This window comes from Mustela nigripes, chromosome 3, assembly GCF_022355385.1.
Source record: "Mustela nigripes isolate SB6536 chromosome 3, MUSNIG.SB6536, whole genome shotgun sequence".
NCBI classification, from domain to species: Eukaryota; Metazoa; Chordata; class Mammalia; order Carnivora; family Mustelidae; genus Mustela; species Mustela nigripes.
The window spans coordinates 194717641-194734351 of NC_081559.1; the positions used below are offsets into that span (position 1 = coordinate 194717641).

Below are 16711 nucleotides of genomic sequence, written 5' to 3' on the forward strand. Positions count from 1 at the left end.
TGTCCCGTCCCAGAAACAGTAAGACACCAGATGCTTTTTCAGACTTATCTGTGATCGATGTATCGATTTGAGGAAAAATGTTTTTACAAAAAAAATATGGGCAACATTGAATACCAACCATAATGGCATTATCCTTCTCGATCTAAAAGACAATTTTTAGGGGTGCTGGGGGGCTCAGTCAGTTTAGCATGTCTGCCTCTTGATTTCAACTCAGGTCACAATCTCAGGGTTGTGAGTTCAAGCCCCACATGAGGCTCCATGCTGGGGGTGGAGTCTAGTTTAAAAAAATACGTGTCTGTATCTATAATTTTTACAATTCCTAATTGGCTTTGAGTCTCGGGTTAACATTAAGTTGTTTGCCTGAAAATCTGTAAAGAAACTAAACTTCACAGAGACAGAAGAGGTGCGTTTGTCACACAATCCCTATGTGTTTCTTACTGTTTTCTCTGCACACGAACACATCTGTTCCAGGCACTGACGTTAGTAGAACAAAGTCCGTGGGTTTCAGCAGTCCCTTCCACTCGGTACGGTCTGTCACACAGCACCACGGAGGCGTCGGCTGTCCGGGCCCCGCAGGCTGGCGCCTGTCACCGCACACAGGCGCACGCGCGCGGGCCTTGTGAGGACACACCCAAGGCGGCGGCATCACAGAGGAGGGCGCAAGGGCTGGACACGGTGGGGCTCCTTCCGCAGGGCCGGGAAGGCTCCTCCGCGTCCTGCAGGTTCCGCCTGGGAACCAGGCCTTTCCCTCACCCCGAGGCGTGCTCCTGTTTCTCAGAAACTCGGTGAAATCCTGTGCTGCTCGGGGGGGGGGGGGGACTGAGGACCCGCGGTGACAGCAGTGAGGAGGCTCCGTGCTGGGGAGAAGCTGCAGTGCTCACCCCTTCTCGGTGGACCCCCGAGGGGCAGGACCTTCTCCAGCACCTTGCTTCTGAGCTTGACACAGTGTCCCGGCCACGTCTCTGGAGGCCCTTCAACAACGGCTGCATCGTGAGCCCGGGGAAGTCCTGGCACATCTGTATGGCTGCGTGGCGGCAGCGGGCGCGCCCCACACTGCTCCATGAAGCCACATCCTGTGGGGGCATTCCAGAAACGCCCACGAGAACGCTGCTCAGGTGTCCGCGTGTAGCTGCACTCCACGTCACCCAGGAAAACGTGTAAAGCGGGAAGGACCGGAAACCAGCACTCCTGGGTCCATTTAAACTTTCCCGAGGTCCTTGCAGTACTGGGGCGGGGGGGGTGTCCCCTTGCTGCAAAGCCACTCTGCCTTATTCAGGGACAGACACCCAGCCTGTCCAGCTAGATCCCAGGGGCCGCCTTGTCTTCTCTGGAGCTCGCTCCGATGCGCGGGATGCTGGGGGCGCGACTTGAGCTTCCTGCTCCATTCGACGCCACCACCGGCCACGTCACCCTCGGAGCCGGGAGGAGGAGGAGGCAGCAGAACCCCGACCACGGGATGGGCTTGCAGCCGCGACGGAGGGCGCTGGCCACCCCGAACCTGAGGAAGAGGAACCACCAGGCAAACCCGAACGTGGCCACAGTCCCAAACTGGCCTGTATTCTTCAAAACCACAGTGAGAACAGACAAAGGGGATTAACAGGCAGCGGTGTGCAGGCACACGCCTAGCGCAGGTTCCCAGGGCAAAGGCCACGAGGTGTAGCGTTTGCCCATTTCCTTGGGGGAATTACTGCCCCTCCCCCGTCGGCCAATTTCGTGACGTCACCGAACAGATGCAGGCAGAGACTTGTGGAGCTTCCGCCGGACACAAACGACAGACCCGTCCTGCGAACCTGCACGGCTGTAAGACCGTGTGAGGACGAGGAAGTGCTGACTTCTGTGTCCATCTTCGTTTAAAATAGAATTTAATTGTAGGCGTATATAATTTAATTTCTAATAATGGCTGTGTTTGACAAAGAGCTTGCAAATTTCCCAGAAATCACCAAAGATAGGACAGGGAAGCGCGAGGCGTGATTCCGGACTGGACTTTGGATGTGGGGGAGAATGACCTGAAGGACGTTGCCGAGGGCTTGTGTGAGAGACGACGTTGCCTTTACTGAGCTCATACTGTGTGGACAGAAGTATGTGCCCCTGCTCTCAGGAGATGCACGTTGAAGCATTTGGAGGTGGTACCAGTGTCCTGGGGCTGCCATAAAGAACCCCAAACTGGAAATTTATTTTCTACCAGTTCTGGAGGCCAAAGTCTGAAACCCAGACGTCGGAAGGCGCCTGGAGACTCTGAGGGAGAATCCACTTAAGAAAATGAACAGCCACGCTCCAGAGCAGGAGAAAATACACGGAAGACGAGTATCTGGCGAAGGACTAGTATCCGGGACACGTAAGGAAGTCCCGGAGCCCAGTAACAGACGCTGGCCACCCCACCCTCAACAAGGGCCGCGTATGTATGCGGACACGTCCCAGAGACCGCCAGCGAGGGGCGCCAAGCACAGGGAGAGGTGCTCGACCTCACTGGCCGCCCAGCAGCACACCCGCCCGCCGCCGAGCCTGAAGCCACCGAGGGCCAGAGGGCGTGTGCGGCTGCGGGAAGGTGTGTACGCGGCGGGCCCAAGCAGCGCGCGGCACTGCCACACTGTGGACGGCTTGGCCCCTTCTGGTTAAGCTCAACACACTTTGCCATGAGATCCAGAAACACCACTAATAACAGGAACGCACGCCAGGCGCTCACCCGTCCGCAGGTGCCCGGGGAAATGGTGGTGCGCCACGCCGTGGATCCCGGCCGGAGCCAGTGCAACACAGACACCGCCAGACGCTCCTGTGTGTGCAGGCGGCGCCGGCCCGCACCCAGGCAGGACGGGGCTTCGCGGCAGACGGAGCGCAGCGACTCCCCAGTTACTGTCCATGAACTAGATCTCCTCGAGCAGCCACAGGGAGGCCGCCCGCCACCTCCTGGGGCGTGAGCGCTGTTTGGCTTCCGTGCAGGCACCTGTGACCAGGACACGCTCCCCGGAGAGACGCTCAGCCAGCTGCAGCGACCTGCGCTCTTTGCTCCACATAAAGCTCTAATTTGGGCAACATTAAGCAGAAAATCCATGGCTGGAGAGCGGCAGAGGGGGAGGGTGTGTGCACAGGGCGAGGTTCCCTCTAGGGCCGCTCCGACCCAACACCGACCGACTTTCAGAGGCCGCATGTGGATCGCCGACAGTGGTCACCGGCAGGAGAACACGGCTGAGTCAGCTCACCTCACGGTCCTTCCGACGGCCCCTCGGTCCTGCACCTGCCCGCCAGCTCGCGCGCTGACACGACACTGTCCACGAGCGGCGGGCCTGTTCCCACAACCGAAATGGCGTGACTCACAGGACGCACGAGACCTACCTGCGGCTGTTCACAGTAGAGGAGAGTCGATCCGGAGGCAGAGGGTATCAGTCTCGAGCAGTCGCTCCCTCTGAGGCCGCGGTTCTTACCCCATGGCAGCTGGACGCCTCCTCCCCCAAGGGACACCGGCCCACCAGCAAGCCCCTGTGGCGGGCGTGGTGGCGTCGCTGCTTACCCTGGGCCTGTCTTATTTTGTCCTCAGCCACCGCAGAGGGGAGGGACCGGGACTCGAGAGGCTGCAGAGCACCCGAGAGAGAGAGAAACTCAGGGGAACCCCCTCTGGGCTTCTTCTCTGAGGAAGTCCATGTCCTATAGGCCCACAAGGAACCACCCCCTCCAGCCCTCCACTTGGGAGCTCGGGTCCCGGCTTGTCCCCGTCTGCGGGGCTCGGTGCTGCCTGCGCCTGCTCAGAGACTCCAGCCAGGTCAGAGCGGGCTGGGCTAGGGAACCGTATGCTGACCGCTGCCCTGGCAAGAGATCCGGCTCTGGGCCGGCTCCTCGAGGCTGCCAGGCTCCTGAGAAGCCCACGGGCGCAGAGGGAACGGCTCAGAGAGGAATATCATTGCTGTCTTGACTGTGCACGTGATAAGCAGAGACGGACTGCAAAGGCTGTTCTGCCCCGGCCATCCCCCCGCAGTAACATCCTGGACTTGTCTAGAAGACAGAGAAAGAGAACCTGGTGATTATCGAGAGCTTTCCCGTACGTTATCTGGCAAGTGACCTGAAGAAGTTTAAATGGTTTGAAGGAGCCAAACGAAATTACACCAAGAACTTTACTGGTAACACCTTTTTAATAGGTCAAAGTAACTGTACGGTTCATTATATTCTTCCTGAGAATAATTTATATCCCCCGACAAACTAAAGGGAGGGCATATTTTTCAAAATTATTTAACAGAATGGATGGTGTAACTGGACATCAAAAGAAAACCGAATCTCTGCTTTGCTTAATTCTCCGCTGGGAAGACAGACATGATGAAGGGTTAGTCAGCTCCAGTGGCTGCGAGAGAGTCAACATGGCTTCAATCTTTCTTTATAAATTATATAAAACTGGAAAACAGGGTTGGTTCCAGAACCTCTTCTCAGCGCAGCTCGGAGGTGCTCTGGTACAAAGCATTTCTGCTTCCAAGAGAAGTAACATTGCTACAAAAAACTGGCACATTATTCTGGTGAAAAAAGACAAGGTTTTTAGTGTGTTCTACAGCTAGCTTCCAACCAAATCTTCACATATCCGACAGGAAAGTAAAAGGCAGGAAAGACAAAAGGGTGGTTGCTTTTTTCTGAAACGACTCAAGTCTTCAAAATATAGCTCTGACATTCCTTCTCTTAAAGCGGTGCTAGCAGACGGCGACTCAAGAACGCTCTCCCAACAGAGACTGGAGTCCGGCCGCGGCTCCGCAGCTCGCCGAAGAATTCCCAGCCCCTCGGGTCTCCCGGCATTCTCCGCCCCGTCTCCCCGCCTCCCAACACATCGCCGGGCTGGTTCGGGTCCGCACACCACCGCCAGGGCCGCTTCCACGGAAACACCCTAACGTGAACACCATCTGTTCTTCAAGATTCTTAAAAGCGTCTCACGAACAATTTTCATTTTCAGAAAAATGCCACGTTTTGGATCCTGGACTTTTCTGAACGCCATGATTAAAAAAAAGAAGAAGAAGAAGAAAGAAAAGAAAGAGACAAAAAAACTGAACTCAAATCAAATGTGGTTAAATTGAAATGAAAGAGCTTTCAACCAGCTGTCAGTCACAGCCGTTGGCGCGGCGCGTGCCGGCGGCCGAGGACCCGGGGCCCCTCATGCTGGTGGAAGGCCGGAGAATGTCCGTGGAGAGCGCCCTCAGTGCGGCCTCGTGGGCCCGAGCATCCGCAGTCTCGCTTGGTCAATGACGTCCAGCAAGTTTTTGGCGTCCACGGCCAGGGCGTGCGCAGCGGTCAGCATCTGCTTCTTATACTCCTGTTGGAGGCTGGTCATGACGCACTGCTGAGCCAGTTTCATCTTGTTGATGAGCTCGCCCAGGTCGGAGTTCAACAGCTTCTGGGCCATCTCGATCTGCAAGGGCGAGAGAGAGGTCAGGAGAGGAATGTCGCGTCCACTGTTCCTCGGGCACCGCCCGGAGAAGCAGCTTTCTTCCCCTTCAATTGCCGTGTGGTGGCACCTCGGAGGCCACGAGGCCCAGGGCCCTCCCATCAGAGGGGGCAGCAGGAGAGCTGCTGAGGTCGACCAGGCGGCAGCTGCCAGTTGACAGAGACACCCGGCTCTGGACTCACAACCGTGTCTCAGGCTCACACCCCTTCTCCTGGGTGAGAGGCGACCCCAAACTGCTGGGAAGTGGGAGCAGGGCCGTGGAGCCAGAAGAGGCCACCCTGAGGGTCAGCCCTCTGCCTGTGCGTCTCAGAACCTTCCTCATCTGTTCAAGCAGAAACGTTTACTGCCGAGCGCACACACACGAGGCCCTCGGTGTGCAAACACACGAGTGCGTCAGACACACCTGGGCTCAGCCGAGTGTGAAACCGCGCACAACTCCTCCCTCGAACACACCGGGACGAATCCCACGACAGGACCAGGATCCCCCTTTGTTCTGAGGGGAAGTTGTTTGAAATTGGCCTCGACTGTATGAGGAGGCTGGCTTCGTCTGAGGAGGGCCTCACGGGCCCCGCCGAGTCACCTCTGTCCTGCTGACCGTGCCCGTGGGGAGGCTGAAGAGATTTTGGGGAATGGGAACACCATCCTCCACACGGGTGTTCTAGAAAGAGCGTGCTGGCGGCAAAGTGTGGACGCGGAATGGAGGGGCGGGAAAGCCAGAGGCAGAGAGGGCAGCTCAGAGGCTGTTGTGGGAACCGAGGGATGAGGGTGCGGGGACAGTGAGGACGGAGAGGCCAGGCCCAGGCTGCGACACAATGACGTGGGCGGGTGGCTGCTCGTCCGTGTGCGTGGGCGCGTGGGGCTCCCAGGCACAGGCATAGCCAGTGCGTGGTCCCGCCGACCGCGGAAGCGAGCCGGGAGCAGCCGTGTCCTGCGGGAGGCAGGCATCCACTGCCCGGCTGAGGTCCCACCGAGAGCACAGAGCCAGACGCACCGGACAGCGACCTGTGCACGTGCTGCAGAGCCCCAGAGAAGCTGCGTTCTGGAAGGCGTGCGTGATGGCCGCCCATGCGGCCCCGGGGGTCAGCCACATTCAGTGCAGGGGAGGAGGAGCCGGGACTGGGGGAGCAGGGTGGCCGGTGGCCTCCGCGGCAGCTGTGAGAGGGGACGGAGGATGGGCTGCTCTCTGAGGGCGCACGTGGGGGGGAAGGAGGGGGGCAGATCAAAGAAAGCTCCTCTCCTTAGTTCAGATATGTATGGGAGCGCGAGCTGTGCAGAAGAATCAGGGCAGATGGAGAGTTTATGTCAGGCTTTATCAGCTAAAGGAATATTTTTGAAATGGTTTCGCCAAAACATTTACTTGTTAGGATACGATTTTCTTATCTCTGGCATATGGAACTTCTCTACTGTTTGGAAAATTCTGGCTGAAAAATTCTGAAAATTCTGAAAAATCTGAAGATCAATTAAAGTCCCAATGAAGCAGAGGACTGAGCTAACATCCTAACCAGCTAGAAATCTACAATTCCACAAAGCAAGCAGTCAGGCATTTTCCAAAATGGTTCCGGTGGTTTTGTGCAGGTGAACGGATGCCCTTTACAAAGGCAGCGTGGAGGGGTGCCAGGCCAGGTCCATCGAGATGGGCATCACCGGGCCACAAGGAGCCTCAGACGCCAAGTCCCAAGGGGCACTCAGCCTCCATCTGATCGGCAGGAAACCTCAATCATTGCAGAACACCCCTCAACCCCACTTGGGGAATAAACACTGTCGGGTAACCGGCCATATTCTTCCAAAATGCTGGCGGCGGAAAGACAAGAGTCAGAAGGACCTGATCCAGGCCAAAGCAGATTACCAGTCAGGCGTGTGGGGTTGGGCAGGACATGCAGCCCTGCTGGCCTTGAACTAGAGGGTGAGGCAACTGGACACACTGCCCAAGCGGACCGGGCAGGGGTGCAGACGGCCCAGCTGTCCAAACCCTCCAGATCAGAGAACAGCCTCCTGATGGGAGAAATGAACAGAAACACGGAGGGTAAGAAGCCTGACACACGTGACCTACTCTCACCTGGTTCAGAGAACGAGGCTGCGGGTGTAGACAGAGACAGAGCGTGGGAAATGCTCAAAGCCGGCAAGACCGGGCTGAGGACGTGCGGGAATTCGCCGCACGGTTCTCCCAATTTTTCTTTCAGTTTGGCATCACTTCAAACAGACACTAAGACGACGCAGGAGAAGAGCCCCGCTGGGCTGCAGGGCTGGACGGTAGGAGAGTGGACGCAGGAGCAGGAGGGAAGGGGAGCGGGAAGGGGGAGCCGCACCAGGGCCACCCCGGACTCCAAAGGACACAGCTGCGTGTGCACGTGTGGCCCGGGGGCTGCACACTTCTGGAGGCCGGGGAGCACCCCCGGAAACCGGCATGGCTGGGAGCATTCGTAAAACAATGTGTGTGTGTCTGCTCATTTGTTTGTCAGCACATGATGCAAAATGGCCAAAAATAGCAAAAATGAGATTATCGCCGAGAGACAGTATTTTGGGTCAACTTTGAATTCCTCAAAACAATTTTAAAATGCAAGTTTTAAGGCACTTTCTGTCACTGCTTCATTTGGGAAACCAGCATCGTTTCCCAAACTATAATCTTTTCAGAAAATTCACGGGAGGAGGGCCGGCCGCCTCTCTCAGCTCATTTCCACTGTCCTCCGGCCCCTACCTGAGGTGGTGCTGAGGGTCTGGCCCGCACCCAGCTCTGCACCCGCGCTCCCCGCCGTCCCACAGCCTCCCGTCCTTCGGGCACCCACCGCCCCCAGCTTAGGAGCAGGCAGCGGGGGCGTGGATCTAACCAGCCCAGCGGGTACCGCTCCACCCTGCCTCCACGGCGCAGGGCCTCAAGCCGGTGGGCGCGTCGCACGCGAGGCCCCAGGCTGGGAGGTCGTGATTTCCGAGCAGCTGGAGTACCCCAGCCAGCCCCGAGCCCGGGCCGTGTCCCGGCCGCTCCGTCAGCGCCAGGTCCTACCTCTCGGTGAGTGCTGGCTGGCAGGACCGGAAGGGTCTCGTCCACGGTGGCCAGTAATGTCCGCAGGGCCAGGCCGACTTCCTAGGAGACAAGCCACACCAGGGATCAGAACACGCGCAAAGGGCTTTCACACCAGGAGCAAAGCCTCCTCTCTGTTACGGGGCTGTCTCGTTCCCAACACTTGAAAGAAAATTACTGAACTTCTTTTCCTCAGTACTGACTCTGATCTGAAGTGATCAGGCATTTCCCCAAAGACGGGGTTCTCAGAACGCTCAGTTTGGTCCCTGACGGAATGGGAGTCGGTCTTAAAGAGAGGGACATTCTGACACCTGTGGCGGCGTGGACGAACCTGCCCAACACTGTGCTCAGGACATGAGCCCATCCCCAACGGAGAGATACAGGATGACACCATTCCCCCTCTCAACTCTGCATCCTGGAGGCCCCGTGTTCACGGGGACAGGGAGCAGATGGGGCGCCCGGGACGGGGGAAGGGGCGCCGCTGTTTGCAAGGTGAGAAGAGTTTTGGAGATTAGTTCTCTAACAATGTGATCGTAGGTAACACCGTGGCGGGCTGACGGGTGGCAAGGATGGTACATTTTACATTCGGTCTATCTTACCACACTTTAAAAAAGTGTGTTCAGTGGGGCACCTGGGGGCTCAGTCACTAAGCCTCTGCCTTCAGTTCAGGTCATGGTCCCAGGGTCCTGGGATCGAGCCCCACATCAGGCTCCCTGCTCAGTGGGAATACAAATTCTCCCTCTCCCACCCACCCTGCTTGTGTTTCCTCTCTCTCTGTGTCTCTGTCAAATAAATAACAAAATATATATATATAAAAAAAGTGGGTTCAAGGGTATGTTCCAGAAATAGAGGCTGAAAGCAAAGCTTCATAGCACCCTTTGAGCTGCAGAGCCCCTGAGCTGGCACACGCCAGTGGACCCTGTCCCGGGGGCACCTAGCCTCCCTCAGAGCTGTCGGCACTCCTTCCGGGACGCCAGGCAGCGTGGAAAGGTGAAACTGGTGTTGAGTATTTTCATTTCTCTTTCTGCCCTTATTAAAAAGATTTTGTGAGCACATATGCACCTGCCCCTCAGCGGAAGAAAACAGAACAGATAAATCCCTCGACGTCCCTCTCCATGGCGTCCCCCGCCCCCCTCCCCCGGGCGGCACGTGAAGGTCAAGTGCTCTCCTTGAGCGCTGGTGCTCCTGCAGCAGAGCCACATGTCCCGAAGGCGCACACACAGCACCGGTCTGCACATGTTCACACTTCACGGCGACGGCATCACACCACAGCCTGGGGTGACGCCATCCCGCTGCTCGATTTTTTCATGCACGACCCTAAGCGTGAGCAGGGACTGTTAAAGCCTGCGCTGCCCCAAGCACCAGGGCTGGGATGCTGGTTTGGTCAGACTTAACTCGGGCATGTGCGGTACCTTCACGCTCAAGTCTGGAAGCATCGGGTCTGACCCGCGGCTTCCATGATTTTAACATTTCCTCAGGACGCAGGGGTGGGTTTTACCTTCACCATGGGAACGTACTCCTCTGGTGGGGCTGGCTGGATCTTGCTGGACATTTCGATGACAGCCTTCACCAGGCCCGTCACATTCTCGTACACCCTGTCGTTGGACCGGTCCAGATTGGCAGTGGGCGGGGGGCTGATTTCCTGGGGCTGAAGCTGCAACACAGAAGCTGTTACGCCCCCAGTGGCCACAAGGTGGTGGCACCTCACCGCGGCCGGGTTCGAGGGGGTCTTTAAAAGAGATCAGAGCTGATCGCAATTGATTGGCTTGTCTGTAGGGATACAGCTCATGGGGAGGATGACAGTCAAGTAATTCATCCGAGGGACAAGTGAACCAGGCAATCGTTTTTTGTGACTTTGAGCTCAGTTAAAGGAAAGGAAGTGGAATCACACGCATGACATTAAAAGCCCCAGATTCTTTCAGAGCAGTGATTCGAGGCCCCCCAGAATCATCCACCGAGAGAGAGAGTTCATGTAGTCTGCGTCTGCGATTTCACAGGAAGCTGGCTGGGGGCTCAAGCGTCCTGTGTTAGGACTCTAATCCTGCTTAGTTATGTGGCTCGGCGTAGCCGCCTTCAGACCACATCAGGGACACGTGTGTTCCTTTCACGACTGAAACAAGAGGACAGATACGAGCCTCGTGAAGCAGACCCGACTGTTTGCACCGCGCTGCAGGAGCGAGGGCGTTAGCAGTGTCGCCAGGAACCCCATGGTGCACACGCCTGTGGCTGGGCCTTGGCTCGTCACTGGGCCATTGGGGCAAGGGGGACCTGAAGGAGCTCTTGGGCACACGCCCACCCCAGCACCCGGCACAGAGACCCCGACCGAAGTCACCCACGAGAAGCCGAGCACTGAAGGCTGGTGAGCACCCGGCCCACGGAACGTGTCCAACGGCATCTCAAAGGTCACATGGGTAACACTGGGCACAGAAAGGGCTGTCCGTGTCTATTTTAAGGGAACCAGAGTGCAGTACAAAATCGCGGCTGTCTGCCGATGGGTCTGGGGACAAGCGCTCAGCCTAAACTCCTAGGTGCCCACTCTGAACCTCTGACTCTGTCCGAGGAACCTGGAGCCCAGTGTTCAAGTCTGGTTCGAGACAGCCACGGACAGGAAGTCAGTCCCTGCACAGAGGCTCATGCCTCACTCTCTGGCAAGTAAAGACCTTGTCTCTGGGGACAGGCCAAGCCAAGGTGCCCTCCCCAGGCTTCCTGATTTCTGCCCCAGAGTCACATGCAGAGCACCAGGAGTGAAGGAGTGGGACAGACACACAGACATCATGTGCTTACCCTCCATGGCTATTGTTGAACGGGAGGTGAGGAAAAGTTAGAGAAATTTATCAGAGAAAGGGAAAAAAGAAAAACAGTATTAATAAAGGCAGCAGACAAAACCCACAAAAACACACGAGCAGCACCAAAAGGAGCGAGTCTGAGCCTGCCTGGGAGCCACCCCTCGGCTCCCTGGTCATCCAGGCACCACAGCCGGGTGCTCGGTCCAAGGTGCCGGCGCCCTGCCACGCGCCACGCTTGTCTTCAGGAAGTAAATGACGACAACAATATGCAAAGCCCGAGAGGGACAACCCAGTGGCCATGCGAGAAGCAAGCGTTAGGGGTCCTCAGAGAGAAGAGGCCTTGAGATGCGCTTGACATGCCTGGGAACTGCCCTTCGGGCTTCTGGGCCACCGGGAGAGACTGTCCCGCCCCGCGCCCCACACCCAGCCCCTGGTGTCCTCGGAAGCAGGCCTTGCCATTAGCTAGCCCGCAATACAAGATCCCTGGCTTCAGGCTGAGTGTGTACAGGCATCAGGAGCTTAGTTTAAAAACAAAAACAGAACAAAGAAAACAACCCTTCTTTTGAGCCAAGTCTTACCTTTCAAGCTCCTTTATTTCAAACTTAGAAGTTTTATTTAATGTTTTTTCCTCTACAGTTTCCACCAAGACCACCCTTTCGTAACTTAAAAGACCAAGTTAACTGGGGAAAGGCAGCTCTCTTGCCCCCTCCTCGGCTCTGCCTGAAACAGGTGTAGCCTTTGGTATAGGAGTTCAGCAGAATTTTAAATGTCAAGTCCAACCTTCCACAGTGAGTGTCCCTGCATTAGAAAGAGGGAGATCACTCCTACCACTTCACTCAAGAGAGGACATCCCTGTCTCTCCCTTTCTCCGCCAAGAGTCACACATGGCCCTGTGACGAACTCGGCACGATGTGCCACTTCAGGCTGGCCCGACACAGAGGCCCAGCTTCCGCAGCAGGTGCCACAGGTGGGGCTCCATCAGGAAGACCCGAGGCCATTCGGGGCTCCTGGAGGCAAAGGCTGCCTTATGCTAATCTAGTTAAAGCTTCTGTTCTTCTGTGTGTGCTCTGGGCGGGCCACAGAAGCTCTGTCCCAGTGCCTCCAGCCACTCTGCACAGTAACACCCCCAAACCCAAAGCGTAGTTTCCTGTTTCCTGGGGCTTGCCAACTTGGAGGCTCCTTGGCAGGCAGCTGGGGTAGAGCGCCACGCCCCGGAGACACACACAGTTCCAACCACTTCGGCGGTGCTTCAAGCAATCCAGAAATGAGACAAATTCACCAAGGAGAAACCCAGATGGGCTTCTGATTAATGTTATCTGGATGAACTTGAGTCACGCCTAGAGACCAGCACGTCTGTGTTAAACTGGAATTGTTCTTTGAGGCTGAAGTCAGTGAGCTCTACGGAACAGAAGGGTAAGAAAGAACTAGAAACACAGACTTCATACTTATTATCATTGTTATTTTTAGGTAGGCTCCACATGCAGCATGGAACCCCAGGAATTTACGACCCTCAGATCAAGAGTCAGACACCTAACCACCGAGTCACCCAGGCACCTCTGCTTCATACTTACTATCAAAGAAAACGTTGCTTAATACATTTTATGGGGCAACTGGGTAGCTCAGTTGGTTGAGCGTCTGCCTTCAGCTCAGGTCATGATCCCAGAGTCCCGGGATCGAGTCCCGCATTGGGCTCCCAGCTCTGTGGGGAGTCTGCTTCTCCCTCTGACCTTCTCCCCCTCATGCTTTCTCTCTCATATAAATAAAATCTTAAAAACATGCACTTTAGGTAAGTATGCTGTATCCATCATGATTTCTCCTTGCTTAACACCCTCCTTGAGGGGATTTTCCAATTACATTCATTCATGCTATTACAAACGTACCGGCAAACACACATCACATTCTAAGCTGGTATCTGAGCGTTTCTCAGGTTAGTTTTTCCTTATAATACAAGCCATTTTAAAAATTTGCTCTTGTGGCTCATGTAAATGACAAACTTCATTAACCTAATTTCTCCCTCTTCCCTTTTTAAATTTATGCCAAGAAACCCCATTAGGAAGGGCTATGTTCCCCCCCCTTTGCTCCCCCGAGCTGGGGGCCACCAGATGCCAGGCCCCGGGCCGAGTTCCAGACCAGTGCTCTGGTGTCCAGGGGTGCTGACCAGTGGCACTCAGAGCAGGGGTGCCTCTGGCCCAGTGGGGCCTGGGCTGCACCCCTCAGGGGGCAGCTGGGTCTATCCAGGGCCAGCCTGTTCACTCCCTGCTCACCGCCCCTCTGGGCCAGAGATGGCATTTCTCTCCACCTAGAGCCTCCTCTCTTCTCTCTGGGAACCCCCAGCCAGCTCGCTAAATGCTAGCTCAGCTGGGGAGCCTGTAATCTTGACTCTGCCCTTTCACCTCTGTGAACCCTGCTGTCTCGTGTGAAAAGTGGGAACAATATTGCCACTGGCAATCCTGTGAGGCTAACGCGAGGACAGGTTCCGTCACAGCGTCACAGCACCTGCTACAGGGAGGCACTCCAGGAGCCCGGTTAGTAGTGAGACAAAGTTGCTTTTAACCAGTAACATCGTTACCATAATTTATGACCCAATCCGATGCAGGAGGCACCTTTCTAACCTCCTCTAAGAAAAAAAAGTGGTCAATTAAACCAACACGTCACCCTGATTTTAGAGATACTAAAATGTACAAAAAAGGTATATCAGAATTAAGAAATAAGACATATTTTGAGAATTGACTGATCTCTCAAAGAAGAGCAGAGAGATCCTCTCATTAAATGGGCAAGAGAGAGAACCCTTGCCTTTGCTTCTCGCGGAGGAGCGCTGCTTCCGAGGGACCCAGAGGCCAACGTGGCAGGGGCAGCGGAGGCCAGGGTGGGGGGCAGCCAGGAGCGGTGACGCACCGCAGGGCGGCGTTCCCGAGGCGAGTAGCGACTGTGGCCATCCCTGCCTGAGCCGCACGCTCCCCCCCAGGCACGCCCGTCCCCAGGGCTGGCCGCGCGCGGTCCGTGCCGCCACTATCAATGCTGGCCTTGCCCCAGGTGGAACGTGGTGGCCGTTTTCCACCGAGCCCTACGGACACACTTTAGAGCAAAGTGAGCCCACAGAAGAGCTCCTTTCCCGAGGCATCTGGATTTACTAAAGCCATCCCAGCACTTCACTCCCAAAGAACATTCTGTCTGATAAGAGGAAACCCTATCTAGAAGTTGGGCTCTAACTGAGACCCGAGACTCTATCACGTGAAAGCAAACCAGGCAGGTCATGCTCCCATCAAGCTTGTCCCTGACTCTCGGAGGAGTGTGGAGCCCGAGCAGACGGACGCCTGGGACCCGCAGCAGCGCCGCTCTGTTCCTTCCGCCCCAGTGCTGGTTCCAGATCACTGACCCCAGAGGGAGAGGCCCCACAGAGCCCTGAGCAGAGCTTGGGCTCAGATGCCTACCTTGACACCCTCGTTGTAACTGTCCCCGGGGCTGCTGAGGCTGGCAAGGCTGCCCAGGTGACCGGGGGCCCCAGGCCGTGGCGGTTTCTTTGGCGGAGCTGCAGGATCTGGTGAATGGGGAGCGTCCGTTAAGCGCAGCACGATCACACGGAACAGAAACACCCCCTCGACGCCCAGCACGAGTCCCGTTACCGCAGAGACACTCCTCTCAGGGCACGCTACCGAGGCGTCCCTGATGTGCTGGAGCAGGGAGCTCTGTTCTCCAATATTCCAGCCATCAGCTGAGCTCAGTAAACATCATACTTGCTTTGGCCCATGGAGGGAAAAGTGTTAAAAAATCATGAGGTGTTCTAATGCTAAGAAACTCCACACGTTTAAAACCTGCTCCCTTTAATAAATCATAAAAGCTTCTTGATAATTCGTTCCTTCACTTACCTGGTTTCCCCACAGGCTGATAGATGTGCTGGTTTCCAGTCTGTGGGAAAAGCAGAGCTCGGTGAGCCCGCCAGCCCACACCGCGGGGGCGGCCTTCCCTCCCTCCCCCCCCTGCCGTGCCCTCGCACGCACGTGTGTGTGAAATGCTGGGTTCAAAGACCCACACAATGGGGGGCTGCCTTCGAGGCCTCACTGGGGGTGGGGGTTTAAAACCGCTAGAATGCCAGCAGCTGTGGGAAGAGGGCTCTGACAGAAGCAAGTGTGGGACGGTATGGGAACATGGACGGGAGTCGTCACAGGCAGTTTAGAATTTCCTTTAAAAAAATGACACCCACGGGTGCCGCCAGTTCACGTCCCAGGAGTGTGAAATCCAGGCCTCTGCGGCGTCTGCGTCCTTTGCTGGGGAAGCTGCCTCACAGCCCCCAGGATGTTCTCCTCACAGGGAGGGGTACAGTCGGGACAGTGATCATGGGAGGCTCGGTGGCACTGGGGCATTCTGGATGCCTATGTTGTCACTGTCACCCAAGCCCGTGTGTGGGAACAAGCCAAAGCGCGAGCCCAGGACTCCCACCCCGGGTGCGGGACAAAGGCTGTCCCCCTGGAGGCCGCTCTGCCGTGGGCTGTCCCAGCTGCGCTCTGCAAACAACCTATTCTAGAGCAACTAAACGGAAAGAAAGCTCTTTAGAACCACATTCTAGGGGTGCCTGGGTGGCTCAGTCGTTAAGTGTCAGGATCCCAGGGTTCTGGGATCGAGCCCCACATCAGGCTCCCTGCTCAGTGGGGAGCCTGCTTCTCCCTCCCCTGCTTCCCCTGCTTGTGCTCCCCCCTCCCTGTCTCTCTCCGTCAAATAAGTAAATAAATAAAATCTAAACAAAACGAAACATACTCTACTTCTGAAGAGACTTACCTTGCTTAATTTAAAATAATAAACTAGCTAAAAATATATATATATTTCCAGGTGCTCTACTTTCTGCCGTGAAGAGACGCACTTCTGTAAAACGCGAGGACGGAGCGCGCACACGGTTAAAACCGCTCCCCGGCCGGAAGCGCACAAGCTGTCCCCACACTTTCACAGCCGAGCTTCGAGGCTCCCAGACGCTAGAGCCGGTTAGTGTGAAGGATGAGGACTCCTTACCGCTGACTCGGTGCAGCTCTCCCTGGCCAGCCTAGCCAACCTGACAGTTGCCGAACACCTGCTTTGTTCCGGACACAGAACAAGCGCCCTCCCACCCCTGCCCATGGAGTGGCCAGTGTAACACAGGCAGCACAGTGACAGCAGGTGCACACGACAGCATGTCGCCAAGCCTGGTGGCAAAGGAACACGGGGTGGGGTGAGAGGGGAGGACACGGCAGGTCTTGGGAAGATCAGGCCTTCTGAGAACGTGACCTTGGCACACACGGGGACTTGGGTGGGGGAAGCCATGAAGAAATCTGGGAGGAGAGTGGCCCAGAGATGGGGGTCCCCCAGGAGGGGCAAACAGCATGGGAGGAGCCAGGGCCTGGGGAGGTGGAGGGTAAGTGGGCTGGGAGAACCCCAGGAAACATGGCCAACCGCCTGCAGCGGAGCAGTCCGTGAGCTGGGCTGTGCTCACTGATCCAGGCAGTAAAATGTGCACATTTAAAAAGACTTCAA

General features: G+C 56.3%; 1 protein-coding gene across 12 annotated transcripts in view; it reads right to left on the reverse strand.

The window, feature by feature from the left end:
• Nucleotides 1-4085: 4085 nt before the first annotated feature.
• Nucleotides 4086-16711, reverse strand: part of PTK2 (protein tyrosine kinase 2) — a 247182-nt gene continuing 234556 nt past the window's right edge. For all 12 annotated transcript variants that reach the window (XM_059395226.1, XM_059395223.1, XM_059395224.1 and 9 more), the window contains 5 exons: nt 15079-15118; nt 14644-14750; nt 9925-10080; nt 8409-8489; nt 4086-5374 (listed from right to left, as the gene is read on the reverse strand). In XM_059395226.1, the coding sequence (XP_059251209.1) occupies nt 5162-5374; nt 8409-8489; nt 9925-10080; nt 14644-14750; nt 15079-15118 (597 nt within the window). In that variant the 3' untranslated portion in view covers nt 4086-5161. The remainder of the gene's footprint in view (nt 5375-8408; nt 8490-9924; nt 10081-14643; nt 14751-15078; nt 15119-16711) is intronic.